This window comes from Trichechus manatus, unplaced genomic scaffold (assembly GCF_000243295.1).
Source record: "Trichechus manatus latirostris isolate Lorelei unplaced genomic scaffold, TriManLat1.0 scaffold00006, whole genome shotgun sequence".
Taxonomy (NCBI): Eukaryota; Metazoa; Chordata; class Mammalia; order Sirenia; family Trichechidae; genus Trichechus; species Trichechus manatus.
The window spans coordinates 7,359,440-7,379,276 of record NW_004443942.1 but is presented as its reverse complement, the minus strand read 5'-3'; the positions used below and the strand labels follow the sequence as shown (position 1 = coordinate 7,379,276).

General features: G+C 44.9%; 1 protein-coding gene across 2 annotated transcripts in view; it reads right to left on the bottom strand.

Moving 5' to 3' along the window:
* INSC (INSC spindle orientation adaptor protein) overlaps positions 1–19,837 on the bottom strand; it is a 149,943-nt gene that overhangs the window by 118,319 nt on the left and 11,787 nt on the right. The window contains exon 2 of one of the 2 annotated variants that reach the window (XM_004369674.1): positions 2,553–2,653. In XM_004369674.1, coding sequence (XP_004369731.1) covers positions 2,553–2,653 — 101 coding nt within the window. Of the gene's footprint in view, positions 1–2,552; positions 2,667–19,837 lie in introns of those variants that run through there. The other variant, XM_012557223.1, reaches the window with a different exon arrangement.

Genomic DNA, 19,837 nt, shown 5'->3' with positions numbered 1-19,837 from the left:
AGTTTCTATGTGCCAATCAGATGTTTTATATGCATTATCTTAATTCTCATAACAAGCCAATGATGTAAGTATAAATATCCCCATTTTATAGATACTGCTGCTAGTTTCCAACCTACTGCATAGGCAGGACAGAAGCAGGACAGGGGCAGGACAGGGGCAGGGAAAGGACTCTACTTCATTCAGAACAAGTCTTTTTCCTGGTTTCAATATTAAGCTGTTGGGAGTGTCTCTCTGGGATTTCTTATTTTCTCAGTGAGGTCACCTGCCTAGAACGAGAGGTCAGGAGAGGGATTTCGGGAACAATTCCCTAAGATCACCTACTTAAGAGACCATCAGCCCCTGACGTGGAGCAGGCACTTGATAATAGCTCCGCTTATGACTGACACTGTTCCAAGTGCTTTGCTTGAATTAACTCATTTAATCCACACATCAACCCTATAAACTATTGTTGTTTGGTGTCATCAAGTTGGCCCCCAAATCATGGTGACCTCATGTACAATGGAACAAAATGCTGCCTGATCCTGAGCCATCCCCATGATCAGTTGTGGATCAAACTGTTACGATCCATAAGGTTTTCACTGGATGATTTTCAGAAGTAGATCATCAAGCCTTTCTTCCCAGACCATTCTAGTCTGAAAGCTCTGCCGAAGTCAGTTCAGCATCATAGCAACACATATGCCTCCACTGACAAACAGGTGGTAGCTGGGCATAAGGTACACGTGGCTGAGAATGGAACTCGGGTCTCCTCATGGAGGGTGAGAACGCTACCACTGAATCACCATGACCCTCCCTCCCAGGTACTATTATTACCCTCATTTTATACATAAGGGAACTGAGGAGCTGATGGGGTTCAGGAGCTTGCCCAAGGCCACACAGTAAGGGGTCCATGAAAAGAACTGGGCACTGGGACACAGTGGTCTCCAGTGGTACGCAGGCAGGCATGCATCAAAACCTGACCACGCTTGCTCATCTCGTGAAAGCCCACCAGCCATTCCAGCCAAAGTGCAGACTCCAACTCTGAGGACTTTTGTGTACTGTGACTTGTTTGTGTCTCACCTTCTCTGAGCTTTATCTTAGAGACACTGCATGGAAGGATACTTGGGACCCCATACGACCCCTGATTCTCAGCTTCAGGGTGCACAGGAAATTCTTAGTTACATTTCTAGCAGTAACATGCATGAACTGTATTCATACCCTTAAACCTCTTTATAATGATGGCCTTGGGGCAGTGGACTGATGCCCATGTAGAGGCTAACCCGGTTCTAATAGACTTTTAACAAATATTTAATAATATTTTATGATTTTAAAAGCAAAACACACTCAAAAAATACTTAAAAACCAAATAAACAATATAGAAATGAATAACATAGTAAATTGAAAAAAAAACAACTGTTGCTGTCGATTCTGAATAATCAGATTAAAGACAGAGTAAAAATTAGACGTCCATGACACACATAATATATAAAACAAAACACTGCAAAACAAATACAAAAAAAAAGATTTAACACCCTTACAAGGGCTACTTGGATCCTGTTGCCTCAAAATAGCCCCATCAAAGTATCTCAACAAGAAAAAGGTTAAGTGGAAGCTTTAAGAGGTAGGTTATTATCTCCATCTTATAACCCCTGCTGGCATACTCACAGCAATGGGGAGTTCACTACCTACCGTTGTGGAGCCACTCCATGTGTGCAACTCTGGGTTTGCAAAGTTTCTCCGTAGACTAAACCTGTATTAGGGGTGCCTAATGCCCCAGTCTTCCCAGAGCTGAGGGGTTTCCGGGGATGCAGGACTTTTAGTGCTAAAATCAGGCTAGTCTCAGGCAAACCAGGACAGTTGGTCACCATAGATCTGCCACCCTGGCTCTTCCACCACTGGTTCTGGTTCAGGCCTCCAGAGCCAACCAGGTCAAATTACACCCGTCTCTCCATGCCCTTCAGCTGTGCAGAGGCCCCTCTGATGCCCCTGAGTCACTTTTTTAGAATAGAATTCCCAAGCTCTCCTTACCTCATCATCTGGGCTTCACCTTCTGCTCAAAATACCTCCCTCTCCACTCCACACTGTCCAACTCAGGGCAACAAGTACTGCCTAAGATCAGCTCTATGCTCAATCCTCTCCCTGGTGTTCTAGGGGAAGGAGAAGAAATCTAAGTACAGATTGTCACCCTCCAAGAGGCTCAGAGAAGGCCATCACTAACCCCAAGGATTCCTACTGGCTCTGGCCCCCTGGCCGAGGCTGGATTACATGCCTCCCTGGGGTCCTCTATCTTAGCACACAGCACACCCTACTCCATTCTTTCTTTCATTATTTGCCTTCGCCTTAGGCAGCAGCTCCTTGGGGGTGGGATGTTTCTGATACCACTACGTCCCAATGCCCAGTTCCATCAGTATTTGCTGAGTGAATGTGGCATCCCCAATGCCTTGTCCTAGGCTTCCTCCCAGGACAGAACACAGAGCAATGGGGCCACCTGCAGTTTCAGGTTGGATGGTAAGGCTGGCCTCAGCTGGAGTCCACACTTGGCGGGTTTGGATCTGAGAGATGGCTGTAGGACTTACTGTTGACCTGGCAGGGGGATGGAGTCCAGGTGGTGGCCTCCAGGCAGTGCCATCATGTTAATCCCAATGTGCAGCAAGGCCTGCCCACAGCAGTCGGGGCCCTGGAAAGAGATGGCAGGACATGGTCAGGGAGGGCCCTGAGAGATCTCACATAGGTCCAAGCCACAAGGAGCCAAGGCAGGTGTAGAGGAGAGTCCTGCTAGCCCTGTTCTCCTTTTTAAATCAGTTTACACTGCACAGTGCTCACACAAGTAAGGTAGGACTCAGATGTGACACTGGTTCTAAGTCCCTAGTCTACTACGAATCCCTACAATCTTACGTCCCATTGCCAAAAATTTGCCAGATTCATTTCTGGAAACTACTGAAGACATTCTCCATTGGTCCCAGGCTTCCTGAGGCCCTCCACTGCCACTGGGCCACCGTTCGGAGCTTCTCCAGCCAGTACCAGCCCCATCTCTGGCTCTGAATGCACCCTTCTGCCCCCCACTACCACCCCTACTTTGTGTTACTGTGAGAGCACCCACTTACCTACCCACAAGGCCAAATATTTATTAATAGAAACTACAATAAAAGATATTCACAATGGGGCAAAGACTTTGCCCAAGAATGGCAGGTAGGAGAAATGAACTAGTATTTACTGAAGATCTACTATGCCATATAGTTACATAAAAATGGCTAAGAGTTACTAAATGTTGTATATCAGACAATATGCTAAGTCCTGAATTATCTCATTTAATTGAATTTGACATACAGTGTCTCATTAAATTTTGTTTAATCCACATATCAACTCAATGAGGTAAGTATCATCACCCCCATTTAGAAACACTGAGACCTCGAGAAGTTAAAGCACTTGCTCAAGATCACTGGTAAGTGGCAGATTCAGTATATAAACTTGGGTCAGTTTTATGCCAGAACCTCTGCACTTTCCTTCATGCCATGCTAATAAAATATAGGATACCCAGTTAAATGTGAATTTCAGATAAACAATGAATAATTTTTTGCTTAAGTATGTACTAAATATTGGCACAAACGGGCCAGTAAATAATGCTTGCAACATACTTATACTAAAAAAGTATCTGTGGTTTATCTGGAATTCAAATTAAACTGGGAATTCTGTATTATTTGCTACATCTGGCAACTCTACATCTTAATTTCCTAACTACATACCCCATAGCACTGGGTCATTCACTTTGATTATGCCTGAGGTTTTCTTGGACAACGTGACTTTATAATGTGCATTGTGGTTGCTTCCTCAAATCCATTCCACTTTAGATGATGTAATTTCACCCAAACTGCCAGTGATTGGTTCAGAATTAGGCATGTGACTCAATTTGGGCCAATGAGATATGAAAGGAGTACTTCTAGGACAAGTTTTCTTTCTCCTAAAACAGAGCCACAAGGTGAGAGAGTATCTCTCCCATAGAACTTGAACAAGGCAGCATGCCACTTATTGCTGCCAGTGACCATCCTGTGATCAGGGGAGGACCTAGCTGGGGAACAAAGCTGGCATATGGAGAAAAAAAATCTGGGTCCTTGATCACTGAACTGCTTAATCACTGCCAGGTGGCAACACTCAACTCTCATCCCTTCACTCTTCCCTCTCACCAGCACCTCCCACTGCTCCCACCTCCCAGGCTGTAAGCCCGCCAGCCCTTAATGGATGGAAGAACAGCTCTATGAAAAAAAGAAGCAAACAGCAAAAACACTGCACTCAAATGGTTGAACCCAGGAGGAGGAGGAGGAGGCCAGAGAGTGGGGTCATTTCTCTTTTGTTCCTCATTTTTGGGCCTTTTTGTGACAGCTCTATGGGCAGAGTTCTGGGCCCTAAAAGGGACAGGAGAAAACATCACATTGCCAGCTAAAGCCTCAGACTGTTACTAGCTTTACAGAGAGACATGTTTCAAGGGTGCACCCCTCAGGGAAGATCCTATGGCAAAGCTACAGCTTCAGTCAGCTGTCCTTGCAGGCACCCCACCCACTGCCCTAAGTCTGACTCTTCCTATCGAGCAGAGACCCAGGGGAAAGCCTCTCCAAGGCTACACAGCATGTCCGGAAACCACAAGTGAATTCAAGGTAATCCCCTTGCCTATGAGCTGGATAAACCTGGGTTTAAATCCTTATTTTGCCCCTGATTAGTCCATGAGCTTAGGAAAATCTCCAACCCTCCCTAAAAATAGTTTCCTCGATTATACCTACCTCCCAGGAGTTTCATGAGGATTTAATGAGATCAGCTGCAAAAGTCCCTGATATTGTGCTTGGCACATGGTAACCTGAAAGTGGAAGTATCCTTCCTCTTGGAAGGAGTTGAGCGATATAGCTCAGAGCAGAGGAGCTGCCCAGTAAGAGGGGTGAGAAGGGCATATGTAGAAGTAAGCAGGGAAGGGGAAGCCTCTCCATTAGCTCCCCTGGGGCCCTACCTACCAGTACCATTTCCCAGTCGTGGAGTGGATTCCAACTTGTGGTGATCGCATATATAATTCATTAAAAATCCCACCACGGTGCCTGCAGCCTTGTTGCTGCGAGGTTCTTGGCTATTCCACCCCTACCAGGAGTGACTAGTTTACAAGAAAGACTTGAAGCCTTAAATGCCTCTGATTTAATTCAAACGCTACTGTGACAACCGCTCCATTTGGACAACTCGTTTCTGCTCCAGCATCCCATTAGCAGCAGCACTTGCTTGCCTCCATTTGGCTAATGAGCCTGGGCTCGTGGACGAAATGACGGCTATTTACAGTAAATTATTTAATTAGAACCAGGAGCAAGGGCGGCTTCTGCTGTTGTCTGATGGGCCAAGCCGGGGCAGCTCAAGATCACTGGGATTGTTTAATCTGCAGAGTCCATTACGGCTGTCAACACAGGTTGGACAGTAAATATTGTGGAAAGTAGTTAAAGCTCCAGCTACAGCCCTAGGTACAAGGAGGTAGCTGGAGGGTGGGAGAGAAGTAGGGGCTAGACGGGGTAGCTCTGGCTTCCTCAAAGATTTCAAAGTGTGCAGGAGCTGGAAGGAATGAAACTGTATGATCATCCCATCATTATACTATGCTCTACATGTAGAGCTGAAAGGGCCCTTAGAGAGCACTGCTTCACTGGGGAAGAAACGGGGGCTTTCCTCCATAAAATGGGGATAAAGTAGACTCAACCTCACAAGACTGTTGTGAGCATTAAGTAAGATAATCAACGTGAAGACATTTATCTTTCTAGTCCCTCAACATATGAACCCACATTTTACATTTGAAAAATACTCCTATCTTGTGAGCCTCATTGAAAGAAAAGCCTATCTTCCAGTATAGAAACAGAAAAAGCCAAGCACTTGTTTCCCAGCATCCTTTGCAGCAAGAGCAAAACACATGACCCAGGTTTCACCAATCAGGCTCACAAGGCAGAGGCACATGACCTAGGCTTCAGGAGTCAGGCATACAGGGCTGGGAACTGAGGCTGGGAGGAACTTTCTTTCTGGAGGCTGTGAGGTTTGAAGGGGAATCAAGTACCCCTGCATGTGGCATGCAGAGAACACTTTGCCTTACTTCCAACTTGCCTCCCACAGTCCATGCAAAACACACAGAGGTTAGAGTAGAAAATTAGATTCTGAATGCCGAACCTCATAATTACCCTGGACACATCCCTCTCCATCATCTTCCATGTTTCTCCATCTCCATTGCTACCTCCCTGGTCAAAGTCACTGTAACCGCTCATGTAAACCTCTGCAAGACCCTCCTAACCGTTTCCCCACTTCATCACTACCTCCTCTCTAAACTTGCTCCTCTTCAAACGGTTCTCCACACAATCACCAGAATAATCTTAAACACAAATCTAATTGTTTCACCCCACTGTTTAAAAGCCTTCAGTGGCTTCCCAATGCTACAAAGACAAAGCCAGCATCATAGCTTACTTGGCCTTGCATGATCTGCCCCTGTCCACCTCTCTAGCCTCTCCTCTTGTCACTCACCCACCTTTCAGCCCTCCAACCACAGTGGCTGGTGTTCAGGTCTTCCAGCAAGCCATAGCTCCTCCTGCCAAGCACCCTCACATGTGTTCTTTCCTCTAACCAGGGCACACCTCACCTCCGCCTCACCTGTGAGCCTTCAGATTTCAGCACAAATGCCACTTCCTCAGGGAAGTCTTTCCTGACCCATGGATTCTCAGCCAGGTACCCCATTATATGGTCCCCTAACCTCCTCATTATTTCTCCTCCATAGAACTTATCACAATTGTAATTAAATAATTAACTGTGAAATTAGTAGCTCAACAAGTCTCTCCCCCTAAGGATCCCAGGGCAGAGACTAGAGGTCTGCTCTGTTCACTGCCGTACCCCCCATTCCTGACATAGTGTCTGGTGCATAATGATTAATAAACACTTGTTGACTGACTAGTTGGGTACTTGTTGAAGGAACCTCAGCTTCCTCACTGGTACTCTGGAGACAAAGGTAACTATTTCACCACGTCGTTATGAGTATTCAGTTAGATGATCATGGGAGGGCCTTTTGCATTCCATACACACTACGTGTGGAAAGGACTCTGCACCCTCATATCCACTGAGATAAAGCCACAGGGAGGTTAACATGGGCAGACGAGCAGGAGACACATTCAAAGAGATGAAGAACTCCCTCCCGAGTTCTTACAGTCTCATGTCTGATCGTATCCAGCAGGGCAGCCTCCCTCCCTGACCCCAGCTCTGTGCTCACCAGGTTCATGCAGACAGACAAATAGATCACCAACAGTCACAATGCTGTATGAACCCTGCAGTAACAAGTAACAAGCAGTACTAGATCAGAATGGAAGTGGGGAGAAGAGGCTGTAGAAAGCTTCTCAGGGCATGACCTCAAAGCTGGAACTTGAAAGAAGAATGTGGAATAAAGGAGGAAGGGGCTAGAAGGAAGAGTGTGCCACACCAAAAGAAGAGCATGAAAGAGACATAAAGCGTGAGCACGATAAGATTAAAGAACTGCAAGTCTTTCTCGGTGGCCGGGATACTCTGAGTTGGTGATAGAGTTTAAATGAATCTATCCAGTGGCATAGGAATGCAGAAAGGTGGGGGAGTAGAGCATGCTTCTTGGAAGAGGTGATATCTGAGCTGAGCCTTAAATGCAGGGTAAGATTGTGCCAGGTAAACGTGTGACAAGGGCATTTGGGGCCAAGAGAGCAGCGTGATCCATGGCAAGGAGATGGCAAAATATAGGGAGTATTCAGGGGTCCAGATCTCTCTGAGGGGACTGGAGAGGAGGTACCTCTATGGCCCTGAGTATGAAGCTGATTCTTTGGACTCTATCCTGTGGATGGTAGAGAGCCATTGAAAGTGTTTGGATCAGGAAGTGAAATGACCAGAGTGGAGTTTGAGCTCCACGGGGACCAGTGGGGTGGATGGATTCCAACAGCAGGTGTTCATTTGGAGACAGGTGCAAGCTTCCAAGGGAGCACTAAAGAGCTGGGGATGGAGAAGTGGGGACCTGGGGGTGGGAAGGAGGAGTGCAAAGAGCTGTGTGAAGTAGGGACAATGAGTCTCCCTCCTCAACCTCACCCTGGGCCTCTATTTGACCTGTGGTGGGGTGGCAAGAGTCATTCGAGATATCTCAGCCTTGCTAGCTGGAGTGGCCAGCACCCTGCAGCAATCAGATACTTTAAGAGACTTCTTTCCCAGGGGAGCTGCAAGAAACTAAGCAAGCTGCCACCCAGCCCTGCTGAGAGAACTGAGCCTCATGAAATATAGACAGCCCTGGCTCCCAGGAGGAAGCCCCAATGCCCCCTCACAGCTGGCAGGCGACAGAGCCCAGCGAGGAGGCAGAATAGACATCAGGGCTCGCAGAGCCAGACCTAGTCCCCTCCAGGCCCTGACAATCTTGTTCAGGCTGCTCGGAAGGACTGCGCATCAGGGAGAGGGGTCCTCACCTAAACCTCAGCTCTGCTCCTCAATTCTGGAGCCAGAAGAGTTTCAGCAAAGCACAGACAAGGTCCCAAGCCTTCACTTAACTGAAGAACTGAGCCCTGGAAGGCCAACAGATATGCCATCTACACAAACATGTCCCTCAACTTGATAGGGGTAAGGCTCAGTGGTCAGGCAAAATCCCGGCAGCCTACTTGAGTATTAGAGTAGTAGAGTATTCAGAGTATTAGAACTAATAGAGGCCTTAGAGATTATCCTCTAATAAGAATGATAACAATAGCAATGAAGAGTAGGAGGAAGAGAAGGAGAAGAAAGAGAAGGACGAGACGGAGAAACACTTATTGGGTGCTTACTATGTGTCAGGCACTGTTCTAAATGCTTTACGTTTAATCCTCAAAATAACCCTGTGAGGTAAGTTACTATTATTATCCCCATTTTTCAGGTGAGGAAACTGAAGCACAGAGAGATTAACATGAGCAGATGGGGAGACACATTCAGAGAGATGAAGAGACTTGCCTGAGGTCACACAGGAAGCCAGAGCAACACCTGGGACTTGCACCTAGCTTTTCTCTCTCCCATAAACCTCTCCCACTGGGAATTGAAATAATGTTTTGCCTGGTAGAATTCTAGAGGCACTGCCCAGAGTCTCAGAGTGATTTACAGTAGGAAATCAATGGAGCGTCAGTTCCCCATCTATAAAGCAGTGATAATTATGCCTGCTCTTCCTCCTTTGCCTGTAGTTATGAAGCACAGGGAAATTGACAGTGAACAGGAAAGGTTAAGGAATTCCTGGCCTGACTGAGCCCAGCCTTGGAATGGGACAGCAAGACTGACTCAGAGAAGCTCATGAGTCCCCAGCAGTTGGAGAGAGAAGAGCCCGGCTTCAAGTTCTCCCCACAGAGGTGATGTGCCCCAAGTACCTGATTTATATAACATCTATCCTCCAAGTGGTTCCAATTTGTCCAAAGCAAACTACCAAGGAGCCCCTTCTGAAGAATTTTGTGTGGCAGTCCCAGGAGGAAAGTTCGGGCACCTGGCCTCAAGAAAGCCATGGCTGCCCCCATCTTGTGACCCTTGTTATGAGTAGATATATGTCCCCCAAAAAGGTATGTTTAAGTTCTAACCCCTGGTACCTGTGAATGTGACCTTACTGGGAAATAGAGTCTTTGCAGATGTAATTAGTTCATATGAGGTCATACTGGAGTAGGGTCGGCTCTGATCCAGTATCCCAAAACCAGTTGCCATCAAGTTGACTTCAACTCATGGTGACCCCATGTGTGTCAGACTAGAACTGTGCTCCACAGAGTTTTCAATGGCTGAGTTTTTGGAAGTAGATTGCCAGGCCTTTCTTCTGAGGCACCTCTGGCTGGACATAAACCATCAGCCTTTTGGTTAGCAGCCAAGCATGTCAATCATTTGTACCATTCAGGGAGTCTGATCCAATAAAAGTGTTGTCCTTATAAAAAGAGGAACAGAGACACAGAAAGACAGAGAAAAGACAGCCATGTGAAGACAGAGGCAGAGATTGGAGCTCAGCTGCCACAAGCCAAGAAACACCTGGGGCTACCAGAAGCTAGAAGAAACAAGAGGATGTTCCCCTAGAACCTTAGAGAGAACATGGCCCCGTCAACACTCTGAATTCAGGCTTCTAGCCTCTCAAACTACGAGAGAATAAATTTCTGTTGTTTTAAGTCACCCAGTTTGTGACAATCTATTATGGCAGCCCTAGGAAACTAATACAGCCCTTCCCAGCTCTGGGGCTCTGACACCTCAGCCACCTGCCAGAGGAATTCCCAGCCCTAAGCTGCATGAGGAAGTTGCAATTACTGACTCGCTGAGGGCTGGCCCTGAGCTGGGGGTATTCTAAAGGTAAAGAGTGAGAAACTGTTGCCCCTGGCCTCTAAGACCTCAGGCAGAGTGCAGCCCCCAACGGAGGCTTGGTTGGGCCTTTGGGCCACCTCCGTCCAGAGCATTATCTCTCTTTGGTCAAGAACACAGATTCAAAGTCGGACTTTCTGGGTTCAAATCCAAGTTCCAACACTTATTAGCTGTGTGACATTGTCATTAGGTCTCCATATCTGTAAAATGGGGTATATAATCAGGATAAAATAAAAGTAATGATTCTTTCTTCATGGAACTGCTGTGCAGATGAGTAAGATCACATATGTGACACACGTGGGGCTCAGTAAACTCAAACCAAACCTCTTGCCATTGAGTCAATTCTGACTCATAATGACCCTTTAGAACAGAGTAGAACTGCCCCATAGGGTTTCCAAGGCTCGACTGGTGGATCCAAACTGCCAACCTTTTGGTTAGCAGCTGAGCTCTTAACCACTGTGATATCAAGGCTCTGGGGCTCAGCAGGTGCTTGATAAAACTGGTTCCATTTCTCTCCTGGTGAGCACAGTAAGTAGCAGCAGGCAAGCAGCCAAACAGAAGCCGTTCTTCCTCCTCCCAAACTATATCCAACTTCTTCAGCTGCTCTTTACTCTTTAACTTTTTAATTATCCTTTCTTACTTTGTAACTTTTCCTGATGTGAATGTTAGCCAACTGCTCCAATGTTCCTTATCTTCAGTTTGCAAAAACAAGGGACCTCTCTCACTGGGCCCAGGTCCCAGGGTGCTAAAATTAACAATCTCCATACTTTAAGCTAATGACTTACTGGTTGTGGCTGCCACAAATAGACGTAACTCTCAGATAAAGGCCATTAGAGAAAATTGAATAGCTCCAACATGGTGAAAATTTGGATACATCCTGTTTCATAAATCATGTTCCGATGTCACACTGAGCAAGCTAATTTCCCTCTCTGAGTCATGATGAGGATCCAGGTTAAGGGGGTCTCTATACCCTTGGGAAAAAGGACATAGGAGAGACAATCCAAACCAAACCCATTGCTGTTGAGTCAATTATGGCTCATGGCGACCCTATAGGACGGAGTAGAATTGCCCCATAGGGTTTCCAAGGCTGTAAATCTTTACGGAAGCAGACTGCCACATCTTTCTCTTGCAGAGCAACTGGAGAGTTTGAACTGTCAACCCTTCAGTTAGTAGCTTAAGCGCTTAACCACTGCACCACCAGGGCTCCTTGGAGAGTACGGTCTTTTCTAGTTTCAAGAATATAACATTCTTATTTCTAGAGTCGTGAGCAGATGATAGTGCTACATCAGCAACCATGATGATCAACCTTCTTCTCCAACCATATTTCCTCCCCAAACCCTCCAAACTGGATTTTGCCCAATACAGTTCGGAAGGTAGCATGGCAAGGTAATGGAAATCTAAAGGCCAGGCTTGCGATTCAAACCCCAGTTCTACCTCTTATGATACTTCTCTGAACTTCAGCTTCTTCATCTCTGAGATGGGAATAAAACCTGCTTCCCAGGGTTATTGTTAAAATCACATAAGATCAAGTACCCCACAGGATACTAAACAGCAAGTTAAATAATAATAATTAAATAATACTAGTTACTTTGACCCAGGGAGCTAGTTAAATGTGTTGCACAGGAAGTCTCGTAGTCCTCATCTTTGTGCCCAGTGAAAGATCCTGCCCAGACCTCAGACGTCAAGAGATGCTTTCTACCAAAGGGAATTTAAAAGCAGGATATATTGGAAATAAGCAAACCTTTCCATGGAATAAATTTGATAAAGACCCACTACATAGAAACCATGCTTTGAATAAGCACAAAGAAAAACACTAAGACATTTTCTGTAATTATTAACATTGACTCTGAAGAAACAATTCACATCCCAGCTCATATCCTGTGTGAACAAAGTAGTATGGGGCATTCAAAGGAGAATCCAGACTGAAATAGAACCTTTGCTAAGCCACAATGGTGAAGGGTTCTTACCAGCTCTTTAGTGAAAATGTACCAAAGACATGGAACCAGAACCCACTCTAGAGCCACTGTATAAACAGAATATACCAGAGTATGAGCATGACATAGTCCTTCTCAACAAATCCTACTGTCATTGTCATAGCATCCTCATTAAAGAATCCTTTCTGTTCTGGTGTGTGGAGAGGGGGCGGGTAGCCATATACATAGACCACATGGTCTACATGTGAATATCTGAGTTAACTGTTTGGGACACAAAATGGATCAAACATGGGAAAGCAGCCGATTCACAGAACGCTGTCTTATCAAGGCTCATTTCTGTCTAGTACACCACATATCGCAGTAACATCCAAACAGTGCACTGCAATGTCTAGGAGTGTCTGGGAGCTCAATTAATAATTAGTCCTTCTACCAAGAGAGGCTTTCACTATTCCCCTAAAACATCTCGCACTTCCATAATTTTATACATGGATCACGACAACTCAGCACATCAGACTGAAATCCCTCTATTCTCTTTTTCTGTCTCCAGGTAATTCCAATCCTTCAGTAATCAGCGCTAATCATACCTCATCTAGGAGACCTTCTCCAACCACCCTAAACCTATAGCAATTTCTCTCTCCAGAAATTTACCTAGGAATCAATAAAATTGTGAGGTCTTGCACAATCTTAAGTTATACTGTGATAGAAGGTGTGCCTTCTTGATGCTCCCTCACTCTTCTCTTTATGACTGCTGGGTGATGCTAGAGAAATCTGCAAGCCCCAAGATGGCAGAGCCAAAAGATGGAAGAAGACAGGTCCTGAATCACAGCTCAGAGGAAAGTCACCCAACTCACATCAGTCTGTGAGGTAAGAAAGAAAGAAACACACTGCGTTAAGCCACTAATATTGTGAGGGTTGTTTGTTATAGCAACTAGTCTTAATTAACATGACTAATTTTGAGAATTACAGTAAATGCTATATTTAAGGCAACCATGACTGCGCCAGACACATAGAAGCCACTCAATAAATCTAAATGCCTTTCCCTTTCTCCTTGGTCTTGGAGGAGATGGACAAGACATTTTGCTTGTCTACTAACAATTAACCCTCTGGACACTGACTAGCTTATGCACGATACAGCCAGAGCCCAGAAACTGATGGAGTGAGGGTGGGATGGAACAAATACCTGTAAACATTTAAAATTCTATCAAATCTGATTAAGATTTTGTTTCCAAGCCACTGCCTTCTCTGTTCATATGCATAAATTCGTGATAACAGCTAAAATTTACTATGATCCAGTGATTCTAAGATGCATGTTTTTTTCATATTGTAACATCTGAAAATGGGACGTATTTTACAATCAGTGACATCTTGGCAGTGTGTCATAGTTTAATTGAAAGCTTCTGTTATTTTTTATGAATAGGGCATCTTAGAATGTATGCCATCTTAAATTCAATGAACTATGATATTGGGCACTTGACTGTGTACCAAACATTGTTCTGAGTACTCCACATAAGTAAATTCATATACTTCTCCAAAAATCCTAAATAATCAGTACTATTATCATCCTCCAGGCACTCCCTGGAAACTCTGTGGGGCAGTTCTACTCTGTCCTATAGGATCGCTATGAGTCAGAATCAACTCAACGGCAATGAGTTTGGTTTTTGGTTTTACTATTATCCTCATTTCAAAGATGTGGAAATGAAGACCTAGAGAGGTTCTATAATTTGTTAAGATTCACAGCTAATAAGGTGAGTGAAGGTGAAGACTATATGCTGTCCTTCAGGCTCCTCACACCAAGCCACTATTTTTTCAGCATCTGATTTTTAGTTGACAATTGAGTCCTCTTATAGTGAAAGTTCACACGGGCAGGATTTTTATTTTTAGCAATATCGTAAACCAGATACTCTAAAATACTTCTCCATGAGAACGAATTTAAAGGATGGACAAAGATGTTTTTCAATGCATCATTGAGCTGACAAAAATATAATCTGCAGAGGCCGAAATCAAAGTAATTGTAGGAATCAGGGATAACAAGCAAGAGCTGAAGGGAGATTTTTCCCTGAGAATATCTGCTCTACAGTGTATTCCCTGAGCTTCTGTTTGAGGTGTGCATGGGGCAGGGGAGACAAGAGATGAAGCCTAGGAAGTTCCCAAGAGGAAGAATCAAATAAGGATTCCAGAGGCCAGAAGCTAAGTGTAAAGGTAAATGAGAACTAAACCCTCCATGCAGAAGGTGTCAGCAAGAAAAGTGTCTGTCCTGACCTTCCTGCTGGGCAAAGGGAGATAAAATCTCTCTTGAGAGTTAATAACCACAATATGGCCTTCATATGGGTTTTGGTCCCGAACGTACACTATTTGTATCGGGGGCGGGGTGAGGGGAACTCAATTAAAAGAATTTAGTTTCAAGAAATAGAAGAGTCTTGGAAACACTTTCAAGGCACAGTCTATTAAAAAAATGGGCAAGCAGATTTGAGAAGGAACCAAACAGAACTTCTACAAAGTCAAAATATAATACTTAAAATATAAAACCCACTGGACAGATAAATCACATGGTGTATATTGATCATCTCAATAGATAAAGTGATTTGATAAAATTCAACAGCCATTCAGAATAAAACCTTTACAGAACTAAGAACAGAAGAGAGCTTACTTAAACTGATCAAAGGGACATCTACGAAAAATGAAAAAGAAACAAACAGTACAGCAAACAACATACTAAATGCTATGTTGAAAGCATTTCCTGTGAGATCAGAAACTAAATAAAGATGCCCGGTTGTTACCACTTCTATTCAGTATTGTGTTAGAGATCTTAGCTAGCATAGAAAGAATGAAAATGTACGAGAATGGAAAGAAACAAAACTTATTATTTGCAGATAGTATGCTGCCACACCTGCCTGCTCTAGGGGAGGCTGAAATCGGCCTCTGCTCTGCTTACGCAGCCACACACCCTGCACAGTACTGGGTCCACCAGGCACAAACCTGCCATCCACATGGCAAGCCAAGTGTCCATGGGTCTGTGTCCTCCCAGACAGTTACAGTTACTGTTGAGTTGATTCTCACTCATGGTGACCCCATGTGTGTCAGAGTAGAACTGTGCTCCATAGGATTTTCAATGGCTGATTTTTCAGAAGTAGATCGCCAAGCCTTTCCTCTGAGGTGCCTTTGGGTGGACTCAAACCACCAACCTTTGAGTTAGCAGCCGAGTGTGTTAACTGTTTGTACCACGCGGGGACTCTTTCCCTAATTACAACAAAGTTATCATATGGACCTGCAAGTTACCTTCATTGTCCCTGTAGAAAACCCAAAAGTATCTACAAATAAATTATTTTAATTCATACAAGTGTTTAGAAAGGTTACTGGAAATGAATATACAAAAATCAAATGTAGTCCTAGACACCACACAAGCATAGAGTGAAATTTAGAAGACAGGCCATTAAGAATAGCAACAAAAATATATAAGGAACATAAAAATGAACCTAATGAAAAATGGTGCAAGCTCTCTACTGAGAAAATTGTAAAACTTTATTAAAAGATATTAAAGAAGGCTGGAATAAATGAAGAAGTATTTCATGTATATGGATAGGATGATTCAGCATAAACTGATCCATAAATTTGATGCAATTTCAATCAAATCCCCACAGGATACTTTTACTGGAATTTGACAAGTTGAATCTAAAATGTATAGCCAAGCTATTCCTGAAAATGAACAAGAACTTGGGAGGTCTTTTCCCATCAGATAAGACTTATTTTAATGCAGTGAATACAAGGTGATAACCACTCGTCTGTCAGCTGCCACCCATCTGTCAATTTGTCATACTGTGGTTGCTTTCGTGTTGCTATGATGCTGGATATGCCACCAGTATTTCAAATACCAGCAGTATCACTCATGGTGGACAGGTTTCAGTGGAGCTTCCAGACTAAGACAAACTAGGAAGAAAGGCCTGATAATCTACCAAAAATTAGCCAATGAAAATCGTATGGTTCACAACAGACTATTGTCTGGTATAGTCCTTGGAGATGAGCTCTCTAGGTTGGAAGGCACTCAAAATATACAGTGGCAACAACAATGGACTCAAACATACCAAGGATCACAAGGACAGCACAGCACCAGGCAGCATTTCATCTGTTATACATCAGGTCATCATGAGTTGGAGCTGACTCGACAGCAACTAACAATTAATTCTGGAATAGACTTGGAGAACGAAATAGCAAACCCTAAAACAGACCCAGGTAAACATGGAAACTTGATTTATGATACAGGAGGTGGAGTCAGAAGGAGACAGATTCTGAGCCCACATGCATCCCAAAGCACAAGCAGAAAGTGAATAGAGAGTGAATCGCGGAGAGAGGGGAGTCAGATGATGCCCATAGTTGTTCCTGCCAGATGTGTGAGGGGAGAGCTCCTGCCCTCGCCAGCCCCCCACCCACCCCGTTGCCCAAACATTCCTGCTCCTGAGGCTCCCTCTTTCCCAGAGCTGGGTTGAGCTGGCTGAGTTGAGCTAGAAGAACCAAGGAGTGTTTCTCCAAGAGTCCCCTTCTACAGCCAGACAGTCAGCCCAGCTCCAGGACCAAGCAGGTGAAAAGGCTTCTGAAAAGGAGAAAGAGAAGGTTAATTAGAGGAATCTGGACTTGGCCTGGACTTGACTAAAACAGTCTGGGCCAATAGCAGAGTTGATGAAAGCTGCTGCAGACAGACAGCTTCTGCTTTGACCTGCCTTTGCGCATCCAGGCACAGGGGCCAGCACAGCCCCTCACCGCTGTGACCAGCTTAGCCTGGTACTTCTGTCACTCAGTGAACACTACAACCCCCATCCCATGCAGTCCTTATGACTCTTCTTTCCAAACTGAAAGTGTGGACAAAAGAGCATGGACCAGACAGACCAGCAGTCAAGAAACCTGCAGCCTAGTCTCAGCTCTACCAGTAACTAAGTGTGTGACCTTAGTCAAGTTACTTAACCTCTCTGGGTCTCTTCTCTTATAGGCAAACTGAGGGTAATAATATATCTTTGATTAGCTGGCACAGTTGTAGTACCAATCAAAATAAAATATGGATATGATACTGCTTTGTATTCCTATGTTGTTGTTGTTGTATCCTGTCAAGTCAATTCCTACTCATAGCAACCCTATAGGACAGAGTAGAACTGCCCCATAGGGTTCCTTAGGCTGTAATGTTTATGGGAACAGATCATCAGATCATTTCTACCAAGGAGCAGCTGGTGGCTTCAAACCACCAGCCTTTCGTTTAGCAGTGATTGCGCTACCAGGACTCCTTTACAGCCCTATTGAAGGCTATAAAAAACGTAAGGGATCTTGTTAGGCAATATGGTCTGTGGAAATAAGAGTCTCTTAAAAGACCCGAAGGAATGAATCTATAAAGGTGGAACTTCAGGCAAAGTAGAAAATGAGTCCTGGTCTAGGGTAGAAGTCTAGAACTCAGAGCCCTAATCACAATTCCTTGTTGGCATCATAATGTATGCAAAAAACCTGGAATGTTATAGCAGGACAGGTCCTCTGGGATTGTTCTCCCCAACCTTGTTGTTTTGTTGTTTATACTTAAGGAAACTAATATCCAGAGAGAGCAAATGGCTTGCCCAATTCACACAGCAAATTTGTGGCTGAGCCCAAACTAAAACCCAAGTTCTTTCCACCCCCCATCCTCAGGTTCCATCCAAGCCTGCTCTGGTTCATGCTTGCTACCTTGGAGGGCGTAGTAAACTCACACCTAAAGAAAACACCACTGCCTTCCTCAGGACGTTCACTGACAAATGTTGAACTTGGGGGCAGTTATTTTCTGTGTCTTCATGTTCAGCTTGCTCATGAGTATAACTCACTCCCCTCCAAATCCCTCTACCAACTCTACAACACAAGACAAACAGAACGTGTTGATCAAGAGCTTAGTAAACAATTAGTCATCCAGCACTGACGCAGACCACAGGGCATGGGCTGGCATGAGCTATGGCTCAAATCTCTCTAACCTACAGAAACTGTCTCCAGCTTCAGCCCTCCTCCAGTAGGATCATAAATGCAGGGATGGAAGGTCAGTAAGGAACAATTCCATCTGAAGCCCTGCTATTAAGCCACAGACTTCTGCATGCTGGAGGGAGAGAACAGGACTTTTTCTTAGAGAAGTGGCTTTCAGCTCCTTGGGACACCAGGAGAATAAATAAGTAGGTTTGGTGAAGTCCCTGATGGCCCATTCTCAGGCCAGACCAAGCACCAGACTTAATCAAGCACCAGATATGCATCCTGGATGTCCACCTGGAGGCTGTGAACTTCCCTGTGGGCTGCTCTCTCCTGAGCTGGGCAGGAGCATTCTCCTCTTGCAGTGGCATCAGGCACAGGACATCCCAATCCCCCACCCACTCTTTTCTCTCCTCTCTTCTCTCTAAGACCTTGTAAAGGATAAGGCTGGATTATACAAGCTCCTGTTCTGAATCTAATATCCCTACGATCCAATCAATGCCTACCCAAGAAGCTTCTAAAAGAGTCCTCCATGGCCAAACGCCAGACCTAAACTCTTTTCTCCAGCTTGCACTGCCCAAAATCCAGGCTGCTCTGTGTTCTTTGCTCAAAAGTGACTTCAGAGGACAAGAGACATCTGAAGTTTGTCTCAACAACAGCCACTCATATCACCTGCTGCTCTTATTACCCATCGGAGCCCCTGAATCATTGCACCCCTGCCCACTGTGCATCTGGGAGCCACTCCTGCATTCCCCTCTCCTCAGGCTCCCATAAGGCCAAGAAGGTTCACATGAGGCATCAGTCTTCTTGCCGTCCCCCCAGCCCCAGCCTATCCCTCCTCATTCTGATGTTATTTTTAGTGTCTTAAAACACAGCTCTCCTTGTAACATCTCCTTGAAAACCTGTTATGTCTCCCCGCCCTCTCTCAACTCAAGTCTGAACTTCTTAGCCTGACACCCATGACCCTCCAGACTCTGTCACCAGTCCACCCCACCTCTTTTAGCCCTATCAACCTGCACTCCCCAACATTTCCCCTTATGATCAAGCTTCAAGGCAGGTTCCCTGTTATTCTCCAGGCCTGACTTGCCCTGTCCACCCATCAAGATTCAGCTTAAGTCTAGCGTTCTCCTGGAAGCTTACCCTGACCGCCTTTTCTACCACCACCAGGGCTCTTATAATTACTGGGTTGACTCCACTCATCTTGGGCTTGCCAGAGTCTGTTTGGTTTTATGACTGACTAATGATCTCCTAGTCTTGCCTCCCCTGCTAGGACCAAAGTCCTAGAAGAATATGCCCACATCAACAGGCATCTAGCATAATACTCTACATGTAGCAGATAAAGACTTGTTAAAAAGTAGTGAAGATAGCTGGACAGATCACAGAGGGACAGAAGGGATGGATTAATAATGATGAAGGGTCTCCATACATAAGCTGTGTTACACAGACATTTGTAGAATAAAAAAATGAAATGGATGAATAACTGAACCTTTGTCCCAGCCATCATCATATCTCACCTAGATTATTACAGTAGCCTCATAACTTGTCTCTGTCCTTCCCTCCACAATCTATTCTCTTCATAGCAGTCAGAGCATGTCATTTCTCTGCTCTAAACCTTCCATCTCACTCAGATTGAAAGC